Genomic DNA, 18,116 nt, shown 5'->3' on the forward strand with positions numbered 1-18,116 from the left:
CTGAGGCAGAAGGATCGCTTGAGCCCAGGAGTTTGAGGTTGCTGTGAGCTAGGCTGACACCACGGCACTCTAGCCCGGGCAACAGAGCGAGACTCTGTCTCAAAAAAATAAAATAAGTCAGATTTATTTCATTTTAGAAGGATGAGTGCTGTTTTTGGTTAATATTTCAAAGGAAGGGATGGAGAAGAAGAATAAGGCTTGGCGAACATCTACTTTATGTTAGACATTATCCTGTGCATTTTTTCTGTTAAGTAATTTGTGTGGAAAGAATTAAGACTTCCATTTAACAGATTAAGAAACTGCGGCTCAAAGTGGTTTAATTAACTTGCCCAGAACCATACAACTAATAAATGGCAGAGTAAGAATTCAAACCAAAGAACATCCAACTCCAGAACCCTTGTTCTTCCCACTACATTATCCTGGGAAGGAAAGAAAATTTAAAGCAGATTTCCAAGTTCCAAAAATCCCATCAAGGGAATGCGTTCTTTATAGATTGAATATATGATTGAATATTTAAATATAATTTTGCTTGCTATTGATATTATTACTAAATCGATGTTTCCAATTGACTTTTAGATTCCAATTGTAGAGTCAGAAATAAAGAAAGAAGCTGGTGAATTAAAACCTGAAGAAGAAATAACTGTGGGGCCAGTTCAGAAATTGGTTACTGAAATGGGTACCTATGCAACTCAGAGCGCCCTCAGCAGTTCTAGACCTACCAAGAAAGAGGAAGACAGGTAATTTATGGCACCTGTCCTCTGCCAGATCTATTACTTTTATTATTACTCATGTGTATAAAACAGTCAAATGACTTCTTTTTGCTTATTAGTTTGCTTTTGTGACCAAAATGAAAATCTTTGTCCTTTAAGGTACTTGAAAGGAGAAAGATGTTTAAGTTTTTCGCCCCAGGAATTATACTGATGGTTTTAATCCTCTGTCCCTTCCAACTGTTTTCATCAAAATAACTGTGTTCTGTTTAAACTAAAATTATTTTACTCACATAGAAAATGCTAAGTGTAGGTAACTGATGATATTTGAGTTTTGTTGCCTATTAGCATCTGGAAACATATTTTGAAGTTTTTAAATTTCTAATTGTTGGATTAAAATTTTGATTTTCTTCCTTTATTTGCTCTTCATTTTTATGGTGAAGATGATGAAAATTATCCCTCAAACTTTACTGAATACTTACTATATGCTAGGCGTTGTGCTAAGTAATTTGTTTCATATAGTTTTGACAACTATAGGCCTTTGAGATAGAATATAGTATCTCCATTTACAGAAGAGGAATTTAAGACTTAGGTTCATAACTTACCTAATACATGAATAGATAAGTTGGGATTTGAATGTAGCCCATTAGCTCCAATACATACACCCTTAATTATTTTCTCTTTCCACATTCAGTTGGCTCTTGCATCATTTGAAGATGAGTTTTAAGTCATGTATTCTTTTTCTTTTCCCTTTTCCTTCTGAGAGCTAAAGAGGGAGCTAACTGAGGTCCTCATCACTAATGGGGGTCAGTAAAAGTATTTAATAGGCTTTTTTTGAATCACTTCTCCAAAAGCTGCATGCTTAAGAAGTTGGTGGGTTTTCATTTTCCTTGATTGCTTTGCAGACCTCCACTGAGAGGATTCCTTCTGGATGGAGATTTCTTTGTTGCTGCCTCCCTTGCCACAACTCTGACCAAGATTGCATTGCGCTACGTAGCTTTGGTTCAGGAAAAGAAAAAGCAAAATGTAAGTTCATTTTTTCTACATGTATCCAACAGTTAAATATTGAGTGGCCACTTTATGCATTGAATGGTAAGGTATACAAAAGGTAATGCTATAGTTCCTATCATGAAGGAGCTTATGGTTTAATAGGGGAAATGGATACAGTAATATAATGTTACTATAAAATTCACGAAGTAATACAATAATATCATGTGATTAGTCCAGTGGAGGAGTACAAGGGCTTATGAAGTCCCTTCTGTTTGCAAAGATTAGTCAAGGAAAATGCCCTTCTCTGTCCAGCATCTTCATCTACTCAGTTGTTATCTGCTTTATCCCAAAATAGCTCTTAAATTATTCCTATTTATAGCTCACACCTTCATCATAGTTTCTGACTATTCTGACTGTACACTCATTCAACCAACTGTGGATTGAAAATATTAAAAAATAAATAATAACAATAAAAAATAATACAAATTAAAAAACAGTACAGTATAGCAACTATTTACATAGTGTTTAGAGGCATACCTTGTTTTACTGCACTTCGCAGATACTGCGTTTTTCATAAATCGAAGGTTTGTGACAACCTTCAATTTGTAAAGTCACGCAAGTCTATCTGCACTGTTTTTCCATCAGCTTGTACTCACTTCATGTCTCTATGTCACATATTGGTAATTGTTGAAATATTTTAAACTTTTTCCTCATTATTGTATCTGTTGTGTTGATCTGTGATCAGTAATCCTTGATGTTACTATTGTGATTGTTTTGGGGCACAGCAATGAACTGTGCCCATGTAAAATGGCAAACTTAATTGATAAATGTGTGTGTTCTGACCACCACATCAACTGGCCGTTCGTTCCCCTGTCTCTCCCTCTCCTCGGGCCTCCTTATTCCCTGAGAAACAACAGTATTGAAATTGGGTCAATTAATAATCCTACGGTGGCCTCTAAATGTTCTAGTGAAAGGAGGAGTTGCAAGTCTTTCACTTTAAATCAAAAGCTAGAAATGACTAAGGCTTAGGTAGGCAGGTCAAAAGCCGAGATAGGCCAAAAGCGAGGCCTGTTGTGCCAAATAGTTAGCCAAGTTGTGAATGCAAAGGAAAGGTTCTTGAAGGAAATTGAAAGTGCCACTCCAGTAAACAAACAAATGATAAGAAAGCTAAATTAGCCTTATTGCTGTTACGGAGAACGTTTTAGTGGTCTGGCTAGAAGATCAAACCAGCTATAACATTCCCTTAAACCAAAGCCTAATCCAGAGCCAATCCCTAACTCTCTCCCATTTTATGAATGCTGAGAGAGGTGAGGAAGCTGCAGAAGAACAGTTTGAAACTAGTAGAGGTTAGTTCATGAAGTTTAAGGAAAGAAGCCATCTTTGTAACCTGAAGGTGCAAGGTGAAGCAAGGAGATGCTGATGGAGAAGCTACAGCAAGTTATCCAGAAGCTCTAGCTGAGATAATTGATGAAGGCGGTTACACTGAATAACAGGTTTTCAATGGAGACAAAACAGCCTTCTATTGGAAGAAGATGCCATGTAGGATTTTCATAGCTAGAAAGGAGAAGTCAATGCCTGGCTTCAAAGAACAGGCTGACTCTCTTGCTGGCATCTGATGTAGCTGGTGACTTTTAAGTTGAAACCAATGCTTGTCTCCCATTCTGAAAATCCCAGACCCCTTAAGAATTTTGCTAAATCTGCTTTACCTGTGCTCTGGAAGTGGAACAAGAAAGCCTGGATGACAGCATATTTATCTGTAGTATGTTTTACCAAATATTTTAAGCCCGCCGTTGAGACTTACTATTCAGAAAAAAAGTTTCCTTTCAAAATATTACCGCTCATTGGCAATGCACCTGGTCACCCAGCAGCTCTGAGGGAGATGTACAAAGAGATTAATGTTGTTTTCGTGCCTGCTCACACAGCATCCATTCTGCAGTCCATGGATCAAGAAGTAATTTCAACTTTCAAGACTCACTGTTTCAGAAGTACATTTCATAAGGCTATAACTGTCACAGACGGTGATTCCTTGATGATCTGGGCAAAGTAAATTGAAAACCCTCTGGAAAGGATTCTAGATGCCATTAAGAATATTTGTGATTCGTGGTAGAAGGTCAAAATGTCAACATTAACAAGAGTTTGGAAGAAGTTGATTCTAACCCTCATGGATGACTTTGAGGGGTTAAAGACTTCAGTGGAGGAAGTAACTGCAGGTGTGGTGGCACTAGCAAGAGAACTAGAATTAGAAGTGGAGCCTGAAGGTGTGACTGAATGCTGCACTCTCATGATAAAACTTGAACAGGGGAGGAGTTGCTTCTTATGGATGAGCAAAGAAAGTGGTTTCTTGAGATGGGGTCTACTCCTGGTGAAGATGCTGTGAACCTTGTTGAAATTACATCTCCAGGATTTGGAATATTTCATAAACGTAGTCAGTAAAGCAGCAGCCAGGTTTGGGAGAGTTGACTCCAATTTTGAAAGAAGTTCTACTATGGGTAAAATGCTATTAAACAGCATTGCATGCTACAGCAGAATCTTTCATGGAAGGAAGAATCATTTGATGTGGCAGACTTCATTATTGTTTTCCGAAATTGCCACAGCCCCAGCCTTCAGCAGCCACCACCCCGATCAGTCGGCAGCCATCAGCATGGAGGCAAGACTCTCCACCAGCAAAAAGGTTACAACTTGCTGAAGGCTCAGATGACCATTAGCATTTTTAAGCAATAAAGTATTTTTATTATATTAAAGGTATGTACATTTTTTTTAGACAATGCTATTGAACACTTAATAAACTACAGTATAGTGTAAATGTAACTTTTATAAGCACGAGGAAACCAAAAAAAATCATATGACTCATGTTATTGCAATATTTACTTTATTACAGTGGCCTAGAACCTAACTCAAAATATCTTCGGGGTATGCTTATATCTGGTATTAGGTATTATAAGTAATCTAGAGATGATTTAAAGCATATGGGAAGGTCTATGTAGATTATATGCATATACTATGCCATTTTATATAAAGGAGTTGAGTATCCATGGATATTGGTATCCAAGGGGGTCCTGGAACCATCCCATGGAGGGACAGTTGTATTTCCATTCCCTCCAGCCCACTCCATCCTTTGTGCCATTGTTGTCATGTTTACATCTACATGTCATGTTACAATATAAGCCCTATGGTACATTTTTGTTATTTTTGTTTTAAATAGTCATTTTCCTCTTCTTTCTTAGCTTTTTTTTTGGTTTTTTATTTTTTTTAGTGTTTCGACCATGGTAGGGAGACTAAATGGTTAGCCAGGTGTAAGAAGTTGAGAGTTGGGAGCAGGGAAAAATTCAAGTACCTTCCTGGGTGTTTTAAAAAATTTTTTATTGTGGTAAAATATACATAACAAAATTTATCATTTTAACCATTTTTAAGAGTACAGTTCCATGACATTAAGTACATTCACACTGCTGTGCAACCATCACTGCCATTGATCTCCAGTGCTTTTTCATCATCCCAGACTGAAACTTTGTACCAAATAAACAATAATTGCCATTCCTTCTTCCCCACAGCTTCTGGTAACCTGTTTTATACTTTCTGTCTATATGGATTTGCCTATTCTCGGTACTTCATATAAGTGGAATCATACAATATTTTTCCTGTTGTGTCTGACCTATTTCACTTAGCACACCCTCATCAAGGTTCATCTGTGTTTTACATATCAGAATTTTATTGCTTTTAAGGGTAAATAATATTTCATTGTACATATATGTGTATATGTGTATTTTATTTATCCATTCATCTATTATAGTTGATTATCTTTTAAAGTTTTCTTACATGAGAAAAAGTCTTATATTTACCTGCATGCTTACCACTTACGATGGATGCTCTTCATTCCTTTGTGTAAATTCAGATTTTTTTTTGAATGCTTACTAAGTGCTAGACACTGTTTAATTCATTTGCATGTTTTAATTCACTTAATCTTTACAACAAGCCTACGAGGAAAATACCATTATTATCACAGTTTTGCAGATGAGAGCATCGAGATTGAGAAGTTAAGTAACTTGCCCAAGTACAGAGCAAGCAAATGGGGGAGCCAGATTTGAGCTGGGGTGTTCTGCTCCAGAGTGAGCCCTGAGGCCCTTAGTCTATTGTCCCTTGGTTACGGTGACATTCTGGACAGGCTTAGGGCAGGTCAGGGTGTCAGTGGGCAGGGAAGAGGCATAAGAGTCAAGAGGATCCGGTGTTTATACCAAGTCCAGCTGGAGGCAATGCCTCCCCCACTCCCCCTCCCCCCAGTGGTTGAGGAAGGCTTCCACTGGAGGCAGACTTCCAACTGGTGCAGATCAAGAGATGGCATGGTGAGGGAAAAGGAGACTCCAGGTCTGACATCCAGGCAGGGGTGGTGGTGGGGTGACTTAGACCCTGAGAGGAACCTGAATCAGGCAAATACTTCACACTGGATGGGAGAAAAGGTCCCCATGTGAGGCATGGGATGGGCACCCAGGAAGGAGACCAAGCTTCGTTTTAGATCGCTTCTGGCCAGAGACAGGACCTGCTAAAGATGTCTCTGGAGACCGTCTGGAGGTACTGCAGGACATCTGCCACCTGCTGGATGGATGGATGGCCTCCTCCTGCCACAGTTCAGGTTGGATGAGGGGCCCTGCATAGGTCTGACCTTCTAAAGAGTGCTAGGTCCTCACAGGAATCATGGTGCCTGCCCCTGGCCATGGTACCATTCCTCCCCTGCACGCCTCAGATTTCCATCTGATATTTTCTTTCTGCCTAAACAACTTGATCATTCTTATAATGCAGGTCTGCTGGTAAAGAATTCTTTCAGGTTTCATTTGCCTCAAAGTGTTTTTTTGCCTTCATTTTAAAAAATCTCTCCATGGTAGAATTGTGAATGTTTTTATTTTATTTATTATTTATTTGTTTATTTGAGACAGGGTCTTACTCTCTTGCCTAGGCTAGAGTGCATAGAGTGCAGCGGCATCATCATAGCTCACTGCAGACCTCCAGCTCTTGGGCTCAGGTGATCCTCCTGCCTCAGCCTCCTGAGTAACTGGGACTAGAGACGTGTGCCACCATGCCCAGCTAATTATTTTATTTTTCTTCATTTCATTTCTGATATTACTACAATAAACAAGAAGTGATATAAAAACTATGACCCAAAAACCACATATGTTTACAGCACTGAAGTACAAATCTTGTTATTATTGTGGTGGAGATAGAAACATCAAAAGAAAGAATTACGTTCTCAGATATAATAACAGAAATCTTTCCTTCCCCTAAAAAGTTTTAAATTGGCTTTTATCTGTGAAACACTTTTTTCTTTAGTAGTGATCATTTTATGTTTTATAATAGTGCAGTTTCACTTAATATTATATTTTCCTATGTTATTATAAACCCTTCTTAGTCATAATCATAATATTTAATAGCTGCATAGTAGTCCATTGATGTGTGATTCCTTCCTTTACTTTTCACATAGGCATTTTCATGTTAAATTAGGGATTTTTCAAAGGGTTTTTTTTTTTTTTTAAGCTCTGTCATTAAAAAAAGCCATAAATGAAATTTAGAGAGCCAGGTAACTTATAAGATATATTATCTCTTATCAATTGATTCTGATTTATGAGTAGTAATTTATTTTGTAACTCTATTGTGGACTATTCATTCAGGTCTGGTCAAAGTGTAATCTTCTTTAAATAAAGCTTTTTAAAAGTCTCCAGCATTTTTCGTCTCAAAGTCCAATTTGATTTCCTCTCAGGGAGCAGTTGCTTCACTTCTAGTAGTTGGGAGATTGTTTACTGTTATCTGTTTAAAAGAGCCAGATTTCTCGTAACGTATCTACTTGATAAAGTTTGCTGTGTTTGATACAAAGGAGAAGGACGTTTGGCTGTTTATTACCTCACTGGCATTTTCAGCACTCTGTATTTCTTTGTGTAGAACTAACTTTCTCTCTGGTATCTTTTGCCTAAAGAATTTGCTTTAACTTTTCTTGTAGTGTAGGTTTGTTGGCAATGAATTCTCTTGGTTTTTGTCTGGAAAGTCTTTATTTTTCTTACACTTTTGAAAGATATCTTTGTGGATATATAATTCTAAGTTAACAAAAATATTTTTCTTTCAGTACTGCAGAGATACAGTCCATTGTCTTCTGGCTTTCTGATGAGAAGTCTGTCATTCTTATGCCTCTGTGTGGAACGTGTTCTTTTTTTCTCTGGTTTTAGATTTTCTCCTTTCCACTGAGTTTCAGCATTTTGATTAGGATATGCCTTAGTGTGGTTTTCTTCATGTTTCCTTTGCTTGTGGTTATTGAGCTTTTTGTGTCCGTGGGTTTATAATTTCCATCAATTTGGAAATTTTTCAGCCATTATTTCTTAAGATATATTTTTCTGTCTCCTCCTTGTTCCTCTCCTTCTGGCAACAATATCCAAGCTTAGAGTATTATTACACTTACTCTTCTACTGGTACTTCCCCAGGCCTCCAGTAGTTTTTCATGCAGGTGTGCAGATCAGTACTCAGCCAAAGGCATGTTGGCAAGGGCATAGAGCATATGTGTCAGGATATTGCTACATGAGACCAAAAAAGTAAGTTGGAATTCACTTGTGGAAGACTTCGAATAGCAGGCTAAGTAATATGGACTTCAGTATAAAGGCTGAGGGGGAAATCATTATAGGTATTTACAGGGAGAGTGAAATGATTGATGGAATATAAAAATTAAGATAGCAGCAGGAGGTGATCACATTTAGCATCAGCATCATCAGAAACAACCTGACGTGTACTTCCTCCTGTATTACAATTGGAAATACAAAACATCACTGATCTAATATTCTAGTCAGAAGTGTAGAATATTCTATAAAACAACTGTCTAGCTCAGTGAGTTTAAAGAAAAAAAGAAAGGGAAAAAAAATAAAACCACTGGCCTGAGTTCTTTTAAAAAGCCAATGTGATTAAAAACAAAAAGGCAGGGAACTGGTCTAGATTAAAAGAGACTAAGGAGAACAGTAGCCAAATGAAATGCATGGAGCCGATCCTGGATTTAAAAAATAAAATTAAAACATTTTGAAACAATTTAGGAAGATTTATTTGAATTCAGAATATAATAGATACATTGTGGGATTATTAATTTCTCAGGTGAGAAAATGATATTGTGGTTTTATGAGAATCTGTCCTTCTTAGGAGATGAATGCTGAAGTATTTATGAGGTGAAGACTCTTACTTTCGTACGTTCAGCCAAAAATAAGTACGTACATAGGAGACTAGGAAAGCAAATATGGCAAATGTGAACAATTGGTAAAGTATCATTCTTTTTAACTTGTCTGTAGTGGGGAGTAAAAAGGATAGAATTAGCATGTTAATGAGGTCTTAGGTCTTAGAAAGGAAGAAGTTACAAAAAAGATATTTTGGAGATAAAATCTAAAGGATTTGAAATATTATTCAGGTGAAGTAAAAAGTTGGGTATATTTCTTGGATTGAGAGTTATAGTAAAGCAACATTATTGCAATTGGAGAATCATGACAATATGAATAACCCATTTCTCTACTTTTCTAGTCATTTGTTGCTGAGGCTATGTTACTCATGGCTACTATCCTTCATTTGGGAAAATCCTCTCTTCCTAAGAAGCCAATTACTGATGATGATGTAGATCGAATTTCCCTGTGCCTCAAGGTCTTATCTGAATGTTCACCTTTAATGAATGATATTTTCAATAAGGAATGCAGACAGTCCCTTTCTCACATGTTATCTGCTAAACTCGAAGAAGAGAAATTATCCCAAAAGGTGAGGTATATATGATGAGGCTATAAAAGTGCTGTGTTGTTTTTTTTTATTTTGTTGATTTTTCGGTTTCATATATGAGGGTGATCCCTACTAAAGGCCTATAAAAAGCTATCTTTCTGTCCATATTAAAGAGAGACTTAAGCTTTGTTTTCTCAACAGAAAGAATCTGAAAAGAGGAATGTGACAGTACAGCCTGATGACCCCATTTCTTTCATGCAACTGACTGCTAAGAATGAAATGAACTGCAAAGAAGATCAGTTTCAGCTGAGTTTGCTGGCAGCAATGGGTAACACACAGAGGAAAGAGGCAGCAGATCCCCTAGCATCTAAACTTAACAAGGTAACAAAATGTCAGATACACTGTAAATTATTTAAATTGGCTATTTAAGAAAAACTAATCAGGAATTTGCTGGTCTTGTTTTTTTAAAAGCAAAATGACTAGTTATATAATACCAGTTTTTGTCGAGTCACTACGGTTGATCTATTAAACCTCAATTTAAACTCAGAAGCTGTTGAAGTACTTTACTATCTATGTAGTACGATAAATCCATTAAATGATTTTATAACTCGATCCAGTTGTATGTGGAATCGTAGACTAAAAAATAAAGCGGGTAGGGATCCTTAGAGGTTAACTAAGATTTTTAAAGGGAAGCTGAACAGCCAGGGCTCCAGCCTTTTCCCATACCTTGACCTCAGCTTCTCTTGTTCCCCGCTACTTTAAACAAAGCAACTCCACTTTTATAGACTTAATATATTGAGTTCCATATAGGATTTTATTAGGAAAACAATTCTACTTTTTCAAATATGTAAATTTTAAAAACAGTGATCTAGTTTAATCCCTGATTGATTGGATTAATAAACAGTCTCACATTGATTTTTTTGTTCAAGATAAGATAGTAGCAGTATTGGAACTACTAAAACAATTTCTCTCCCTTAAAATTGAGAATGAATATATTACATTTATAAATGTTTTTAATTCATCTTTTTGAATTGTAAAAATTAGATAGGATTTATCATTTTAACCATTTTTAACTATACAGTTCTTTGACATTAATTAAATTTACATTATTGCGCAACCATCTCCAGGACTTTTTTCATCTTGCAAAACTGAAACTCTATACCCATTAAGCAGTAACTCCCATTCCCACTTCCCACCAACCCTTGTCAATCACCATTCTACTTTCTGTCTCTGTGATTTTGACCACTCTAACTAAGTGGGATCATATAGTGTTTGTCATTTTGTAACTGGCTTATTTCACTTAGCATAGTATTTTCAAGGTTCATCCATGTTGTACCATGTGTCAGAACTTCCTTCCTTTTAAAGGCTAAATAATTTAAAGCTAAATAAACATTTTGTTTATCAGTTTATCCTTTCACCTTTTGATTATTGTGAATAATGGGCTGTGAACATGGATGTAAAAATATCTGTTCAAGTCCCTGCTTTCAGTTCTTTTGAGTATATACCAAAAGCACAATTGCTGGATCGTATGATAATTCTACTTTTAATTTTTTTGAGGAACCTTCATATTGTTTTCTATAGTGGCTACACTATTTGACATTTGCACCAGCAGTGCACAAGGGTTCCAGTTTCTCCATATCCTTGCCAACACTTGTTATTTTCTGTTTTTTTGATACTAGTCATCCTAATGGGTGTGTGAAATGGTATCTCATTGTGGTTTGGTTTGCATTTCCCTAATGTTAGTAATGTTGAGTGTCTTTTCATGTGCTTATTGGCTATTTATATGTCTTCTTTGCAGAAATGTCTTTTCAAGTCCTTTGCCCATTTTTAATTGTTTTTTTTTTTTTGTTTGAATTTTAGGAGTTCTTGATATTCTGAATATTAACCCCCTTACCAGATACATGATTTGCAAATATTTTTTCCCATTCTGTGGGTTGCCTTTTCACTGTTGATAAATGTCCTTTCATTGAAATCAAAAACTTTTGATTTTAGTGTAGTCCAGTTATTCAGTGTTTTTCTTTTGTTGCCTGTGCTTTTGGTGACAATATTATGTTTTTAAAGTGCTATACTTTGGGTGTTTTTAAATTTGGGGGAGGCATTTGAAATCTTACCTTTGTGGGATTTCAAGCATTTCTTGGTATATGATCTATTTAGTTCCTGAGCTTGAGCAGCAGGGACTACCACATGATCAAGTTTTTATATGGATCCTCAGTTTTGGAGAGCAAATAGTAAGTTTAGATACTTAGGAATTTAACTGAAAATGTATCCAAATGTATTCTACTTGCTAAATTAGGGTAATGTTTAATGTATTTGCTAAACATATTTAACATCTTTCTACTACTAAACTACTTAAGCTTAAAATCAACATATATAACATACCTTATACTGAGTTACTGAGCTTAAAAACAAATAGATGCCTGGATGTCATCATCATCATCATTCATTTATTTATTCATTTAAGAGACAGGGTCTTGCTCTGTCACCCAGGCTAGAATACGGTGGTGCAATCATAGCTCACTGTAGCCTCAAACTCCTAGGCTCAAGCGATCCTCCTGCCTCGGCCTCCCAAGTAGCTAGGACTCTAGGCACATGCCACCACACCTAGCTAATTTTTAAAAATTTTTAGTAGAGACGGGGGTCTTACTGTGTGGCCCAGGCTGGTCTTGAACTCCTGGCCTCAAGCAGTCCTCCTGCCTTGGCCCCCTAGAGTTTTAAGTTCAGTATTGTTTGAATAACTTTTTTTTTTTAACTCTAGGATATATTATTTCCAATGTCCCAGTTTTAATGTCCATTTCTGTATTACAAAACAGTTTTATTATACCTATCTCAAAATGAGTTTTCTAATCTAAACAAGCCTGTTAGCCTACCAGACTTAATCATTTAACTAACATATGTTTGGTTAAATTATGTCAGTCATTTGATTATGTCTTTATTTTTGTTTTGACAGGTCACCCAGTTGACAGGTTTCTCAGATCCTGTATATGCAGAAGCCTATGTTCATGTCAACCAGTATGATATTGTCCTAGATGTACTTGTTGTGAACCAAACCAGTGATACTTTGCAGAACTGCACATTAGAGTTAGCTACTCTAGGTGAGGAAATTTACCATAAAGGAAAGATATTATTACACAGCTGATATTTATGACAGATTATTAAAGGAAGTACACGTTTCAATATAAGAATTCTTTTAAGCCCTTTTTGACATTTTAAATCAAAGCTTAGTTTTACATTTAATATTTAGTCTCCTTCAACTCCAGTTTTCTGAACATCTGTCATAGTGACTTTCTTGTGCTCTGGGCACATTCAGATGGATTCATTCAGTGGTTTGATCTAGCCAATGTCAGTTTTTCTAGATGTAATAAGAGCTGTTTAAGTTACAGATTGACCAAGTAGCTCACTTAGTGACATCTTTAATTGCCTTAATACAGACTAGGTATTTTCTGAATCTTTGGCTGTGTGTGGCCAAAGTAACGCATCATTATCACATTTAACAACTTGAGATGTCTTTTTCCTTCTTAATAAAGACACATGAGTCAGACTCTAATCGCTTCTACATCTGGTTTTGAAGTTGGAAAATGTAAATTGTGTATAGGAACAGTGCAGTGCCCCCATCAAATTTCATGTGGCTTATGCAAGAGTTAAGGGACTTCAGGATATCAAGGGAAGACATAATTTTGCCCTGTCTTCTTAAGCATAGCTTGATGCCTATATAAGAACTATGTTTCTTAAGGATTTACAAGTCTTTTTGCAGATTATTTTCTTTCTTTGTAATGGAGTATGTAGTTTAAGACCTAAGCTTTTTGAGAAGTTTGTATTTATTCATTGAAATAAAATGGTAGGCTCAAAGTACCCCCTTCCCTCACACATACACAAATTAAATATAAAATTATTCTGAGATGCCTATTACCTTTTAAAAGAAAATATGCATGTTGATGTGAATAATAAGGGTGTTAAATGATTTCTTTATCCCCATAATATTTGAATCATACTCTTCTCATGTTCCTTATTTTCCTAGAAACTATTAAGCTGCATACATTTTAAAGTTTTATGGTTAATATATGTATTTTTAACCATACCCAAATTCTTTTTTTCAGGGGATCTGAAACTTGTGGAAAAGCCATCTCCTTTGACTCTTGCTCCTCATGATTTTGCAAATATTAAAGCTAATGTCAAAGTAGCATCAACAGAAAATGGAATCATTTTTGGTAATATAGGTAAGGTAGTATGTTATGGCATGTGATGTTTGGGTGTTTTTATTAAAGAATTTCTGTGATGAGTAGCTGTGGACATTGTTTGAGAACAGGACCTAAATCCATTCATTCAACATTTATGGAGCACTTTCTGTGACACCAAGCATTGTGCTATGTTATGGATGTACAGAACTGAGCCATATAGGGCCACTGTCCTTGAGAAACTGTCAGGAAGAAATAGATAAGGAAATAAATAATTACAGTGTGATAAGGTTTAGTTTATATACTGTATACTTTGAGATAAGGAAAAAATTCCAATAGCATAGAAGGCTTTATAGAGGAAGAGAGTATATTATCCGAGAGATAACATTTGAACTGAATCTGAAAACTTCATGTAGGCATTTATTGTGAGACACACAAGGGTATTTCAAACCTAAAGATTAGCTTATATAGAGGCATTCAGTCAATAAGCATATTTTACAGCAATTTCTGTCATAGAGATAGGGCTACTGTGGTGAGGAACGAAAGGTAACTTAGAGTCCAGTAAGGGAAATCAGATATGTAAAACAGATATGAGCAATACGTAATGGTAAAAGCTGTGAAAAAAACCTGTACTGGGTAAGGTGAGAGTCCATGAAGGAATTTGATCCATTCTCAGAGCAGTGAGGAATTGAGGGATAAGGTTAGGAAAGGCTTCGTGGAGGAGCTAATAATGCTTGAGTAGGGTTTTAAAAGATACGTAAGTATTCTAATGATAGACAAGTATGCAGTTGGAAAATACAAGTAGTTTGACATACGTGGAGTTTAGAGTAGGTTGGAGGGTGGTGGTAGGAGAAAAATGAAGTCAGGAGGGTTAGTAGGAGCCATATTTTGCTTTTCTTGCTAACATTTCGGACTTTTATCTGTGGAAAGGGAAAACGTGGAGAACTTATAAATGAGTGAGTTACATGATTAAATATTTCTGTGAAAGCTCTATAGAAGATTGATTGGAAGAAGTAGGAAGATTAACTAGTAGGCTATAAGAGAAGCCCAAGTGAAAGAAGATAGAGGGTTTAAGCCAGTGCAGTAGTGGTTGGAATGGAGAGAAGGGCTGGATATAATAGATGTTAAGAATGTGGTTAGTGATTGAAGAGGAAGTGGCTAGAGTAACCCTTGGATTTCTGGATTGGGTTTATTGGGTTGTCCTTTATATCAATCACCAAAACAGGAAATACAGAGGAAAAGAACAAATTTGCAAGAGACATAATATATGTATATTTTATATATGTGTATTTCAGTTTATGATGTCTCTGGAGCAGCAAGCGACAGAAATTGTGTGGTCCTCAGTGATATCCACATTGACATCATGGATTATATCCAGCCTGCAACTTGCACCGATGCTGAATTCCGTCAGATGTGGGCTGAATTTGAATGGGAAAACAAAGTTAGTCCTTGGGATATTTTCTTGTACTCCTTATCTTTTTTCCTTTGGGCCAGTGTTAAAGAGTTCTCTGATAAAATTAATCTCACTAAAAAGTAACAGACATGAAAAGTGAATAATCTTTCAGTATCTATTCTTGCAAGTTAGCCTTAACTGAAAATCATGCAAGTAGTCTGGTAATGTGCCGTTGTAAATTGATTAGAGTAGCCATTCTATAATTAATCTGACTGATTAAGACATTGTAGACAATATTCCATCCCTTCTATATATGAACGATAATTTACCATTGAATCTAGTGTCCAAAAGAGGCTTTGCAAAATCCATTCCCTGCTAAGGAACTTTGTTCCTTTGAGCTTTGATTTTTATTAGAAATATTCTATGTGCTTCATGTTGATCTTCTGTGAAGTTATCTATATCTGAAAGTACTGATACCAACCTGCAAGTTGTTGGATTTTGTAGGTGTTATTTACTTTCTTGTTGCCTAGTCTGCCACCTAAATGTTGGAAGGAGGTTCTAATATGAAATACCAGTGATTTACAACTTTCTCATTGTAAGATTTATGATCTCCTTGACTTTTTTTCTCCTTCTCTACAGGTAACAGTTAACACCAATATGATTGATTTAAATGACTATTTACAGCACATATTAAAGTCAACCAACATGAAATGCCTCACTCCAGAGAAGGTAAAGTTCTACTGGGAAATTCTTAAATCTGATAGAGACTAGTATAGTAGATTCCTGGCTTTTCTGTATTTCTTTTATCATATTTTTGTTATTATTCAGCATGGGAAAACTGTGTCATTCCAGGGTAGCTGAAAGAAGTTATTCCACAGAATGTATTAATCTGCTTACCTCTTTCTATTAGAATATACCATCCTACTTGTTCCTAGTGCAGTGACCCAATCTAATAGTTTTTTTTTTTTTTTTTTTTTTTCCCAGTCATCTTCTCCCTTCAGCTAGAGACTTATTCCAAAATAGTTTATTTGTGATACTGGATTAGAAAATGTCCATGACCTCTTGTGGTCTCTGATTATAGGTCAGAATATATCTGGTCAAATACAAAATTGTTGGTGTACTATGACTTTCTGCTATGTTTGTGTATGTATGGGAAAAAAAAGGAGAAAGAAGTATGAAGCTGGAGCTCTAAGGAATTTTTTTAAATTTATTTATTCATCTATTTTTGAGACAGAGTCTCGCTCTGTCACCCCAGGTTGAGTGCGGTGGCATCATCGTAGTTCACTGCAGCCTCAAACTGCTGAGCTCAAGCGATCCTCCCGCCTCAGCCTCCCAAAGCACTAGGATTACAGGCGTTAGCCACTGCGCCCGGCCAGGAATTTTTTTCTGTATAAAGTTTCTATTATCAGTCAAATTTCTTTTATCAATATAAGAATGTCTGCTGCCAGACAAGTAGATTTAACTTATCTATTAGTTTATTCAACAAATATGCTGAGTCCAACAAAAATAATCTCTTCATTCATTGAGTTTCAGTTCTCATGTGGAAGGCAGTCAATAGAATAAATAAATACAAATTCAAATATGTACTAGTTGTTGAAAATCAGGTTTATTGAGGTATAAAGTACTACACAGAAAAATTCACACTTTTTACATGTATAGTTCTATGAGTTTTGATAAACTCATATAGTCATGTAACCACCACCAAATAAGTACTATTTTAAGTGATAATTCACCTATGCTGTTTGTTTTTGCCTATATGTTGTTCTCTTAGTAAAGTGTTGAATTTATCACAAATTTCTTCCAGGCCCTTTCTGGTTACTGTGGCTTTATGGCAGCCAACCTTTATGCTCGTTCCATATTTGGAGAAGATGCACTTGCAAATGTCAGCATTGAGAAGCCAATTCACCAGGGACCAGATGCCGCTGTTACTGGCCACATAAGAATTCGCGCAAAGAGTCAGGTAACAGTTCTTTTTTTTTTTTTGATGGTATCTCTGGACTGAACAAAGAGAGAAAGCATTTCTTTCTTTTTTATTTCTATATGTAGTACCTTTTGAGCATCAGATACATATACATATGGTAGTATTCTCTGAATAGAAATATAACTTTGCTTGGTTAAGATTGCTCACCTTTTAGGCCCATCATTCTGAGATATTTGCTTAAAACCAGATTGAATCTTGTGGGGTGTTTGTGACATGGATTCTCTAGAATTTTTTGAAAACCAAGATACAAATCTAATGACTAAATGAAGTTTTAGAGAGTCTATTTTATACATCTTTGGTTTTGTTGTTGGTATGGTATCATTGAATCGGGACTTAATTGAATAACCTACTGGTTGTACATAGTTTCAGTAATTATAAACATCTTCTTTCTTCTTCACAGGGAATGGCCTTAAGCCTTGGAGATAAAATAAACTTGTCGCAGAAGAAAACTAGTATATAAGAATAAACAAAAAGTCCTTGAAGCTTTACAGTTCAAATTTAGGTATGGGCTTATTGGACTCCAACGTCTTTTGTACTCTTTATGCTTATATGTTATATAGAATTCGAGTTCATGCTGAATGCATTCCAGCCAATAATTTATAGCCTTTCCCTTAAATCAAGATTGAGTTTAAAATTATAGTTTGTCTTTTGTCTTAACAGTTCTGAATGCTGTCCTCTAAGTATATAATGTTTCTCACATGTACCAAGACCATTTTCACAGTACAATAAACAGATCTATTCATAAATTTTTGTTATTTTATAAATAAATGAATAATTACATAATTTTAGTTATGTAGCAATGGATTTCTTTTAGTTGGGTTATGAATTTATTTTAATTGGGTTATAGATTTGCATTTTAAATTTAAATTACTCTTTGAGTTGTAAATATATACACCTTTATTAAGAGAATTTGTAAACTCAGTGATATAAAAAAATAAGGCCTTGATTTACTTAATTATTGTTTTTTACTTATTTAATATTCCTATATTACTATCTGTAAAAATGTCTTATCGTGTTCTGAAGGGATTGTCTCTGAAATTTAGCCCCACGGAGAAGATACCAGAATAACTTGAGAAAACAGATCTATTTTCAGTTTAAAGGAGTATTATGAACCCTGACTGAAGTAGACATACTGTCTTAATTGTCCTGTATCATAATGA

General features: G+C 35.7%; 1 protein-coding gene across 2 annotated transcripts in view; it reads left to right on the forward strand.

The window, feature by feature from the left end:
• The window catches only part of COPB1 (coatomer protein complex, subunit beta 1), a 57,551-nt gene extending 39,803 nt beyond the window's left edge, over window positions 1-17,748 (forward strand). For both annotated transcript variants that reach the window (XM_012654364.1, XM_012654365.1), the window contains 10 exons: window positions 577-737; window positions 1,613-1,733; window positions 9,225-9,452; window positions 9,612-9,791; window positions 12,358-12,502; window positions 13,505-13,624; window positions 14,878-15,023; window positions 15,615-15,704; window positions 16,780-16,935; window positions 17,357-17,748. In XM_012654364.1, the coding sequence (XP_012509818.1) occupies window positions 577-737; window positions 1,613-1,733; window positions 9,225-9,452; window positions 9,612-9,791; window positions 12,358-12,502; window positions 13,505-13,624; window positions 14,878-15,023; window positions 15,615-15,704; window positions 16,780-16,935; window positions 17,357-17,416 (1,407 nt within the window). In that variant the 3' untranslated portion in view covers window positions 17,417-17,748. The remainder of the gene's footprint in view (window positions 1-576; window positions 738-1,612; window positions 1,734-9,224; window positions 9,453-9,611; window positions 9,792-12,357; window positions 12,503-13,504; window positions 13,625-14,877; window positions 15,024-15,614; window positions 15,705-16,779; window positions 16,936-17,356) is intronic.
• The last annotated feature ends 368 nt before the right edge of the window (window positions 17,749-18,116 follow it).

The sequence above is a fragment of the Propithecus coquereli genome, unplaced genomic scaffold (genome assembly GCF_000956105.1).
Source record: "Propithecus coquereli isolate 6110/MARCELLA unplaced genomic scaffold, Pcoq_1.0 Scaffold44, whole genome shotgun sequence".
NCBI classification, from domain to species: domain Eukaryota; kingdom Metazoa; phylum Chordata; class Mammalia; order Primates; family Indriidae; genus Propithecus; species Propithecus coquereli.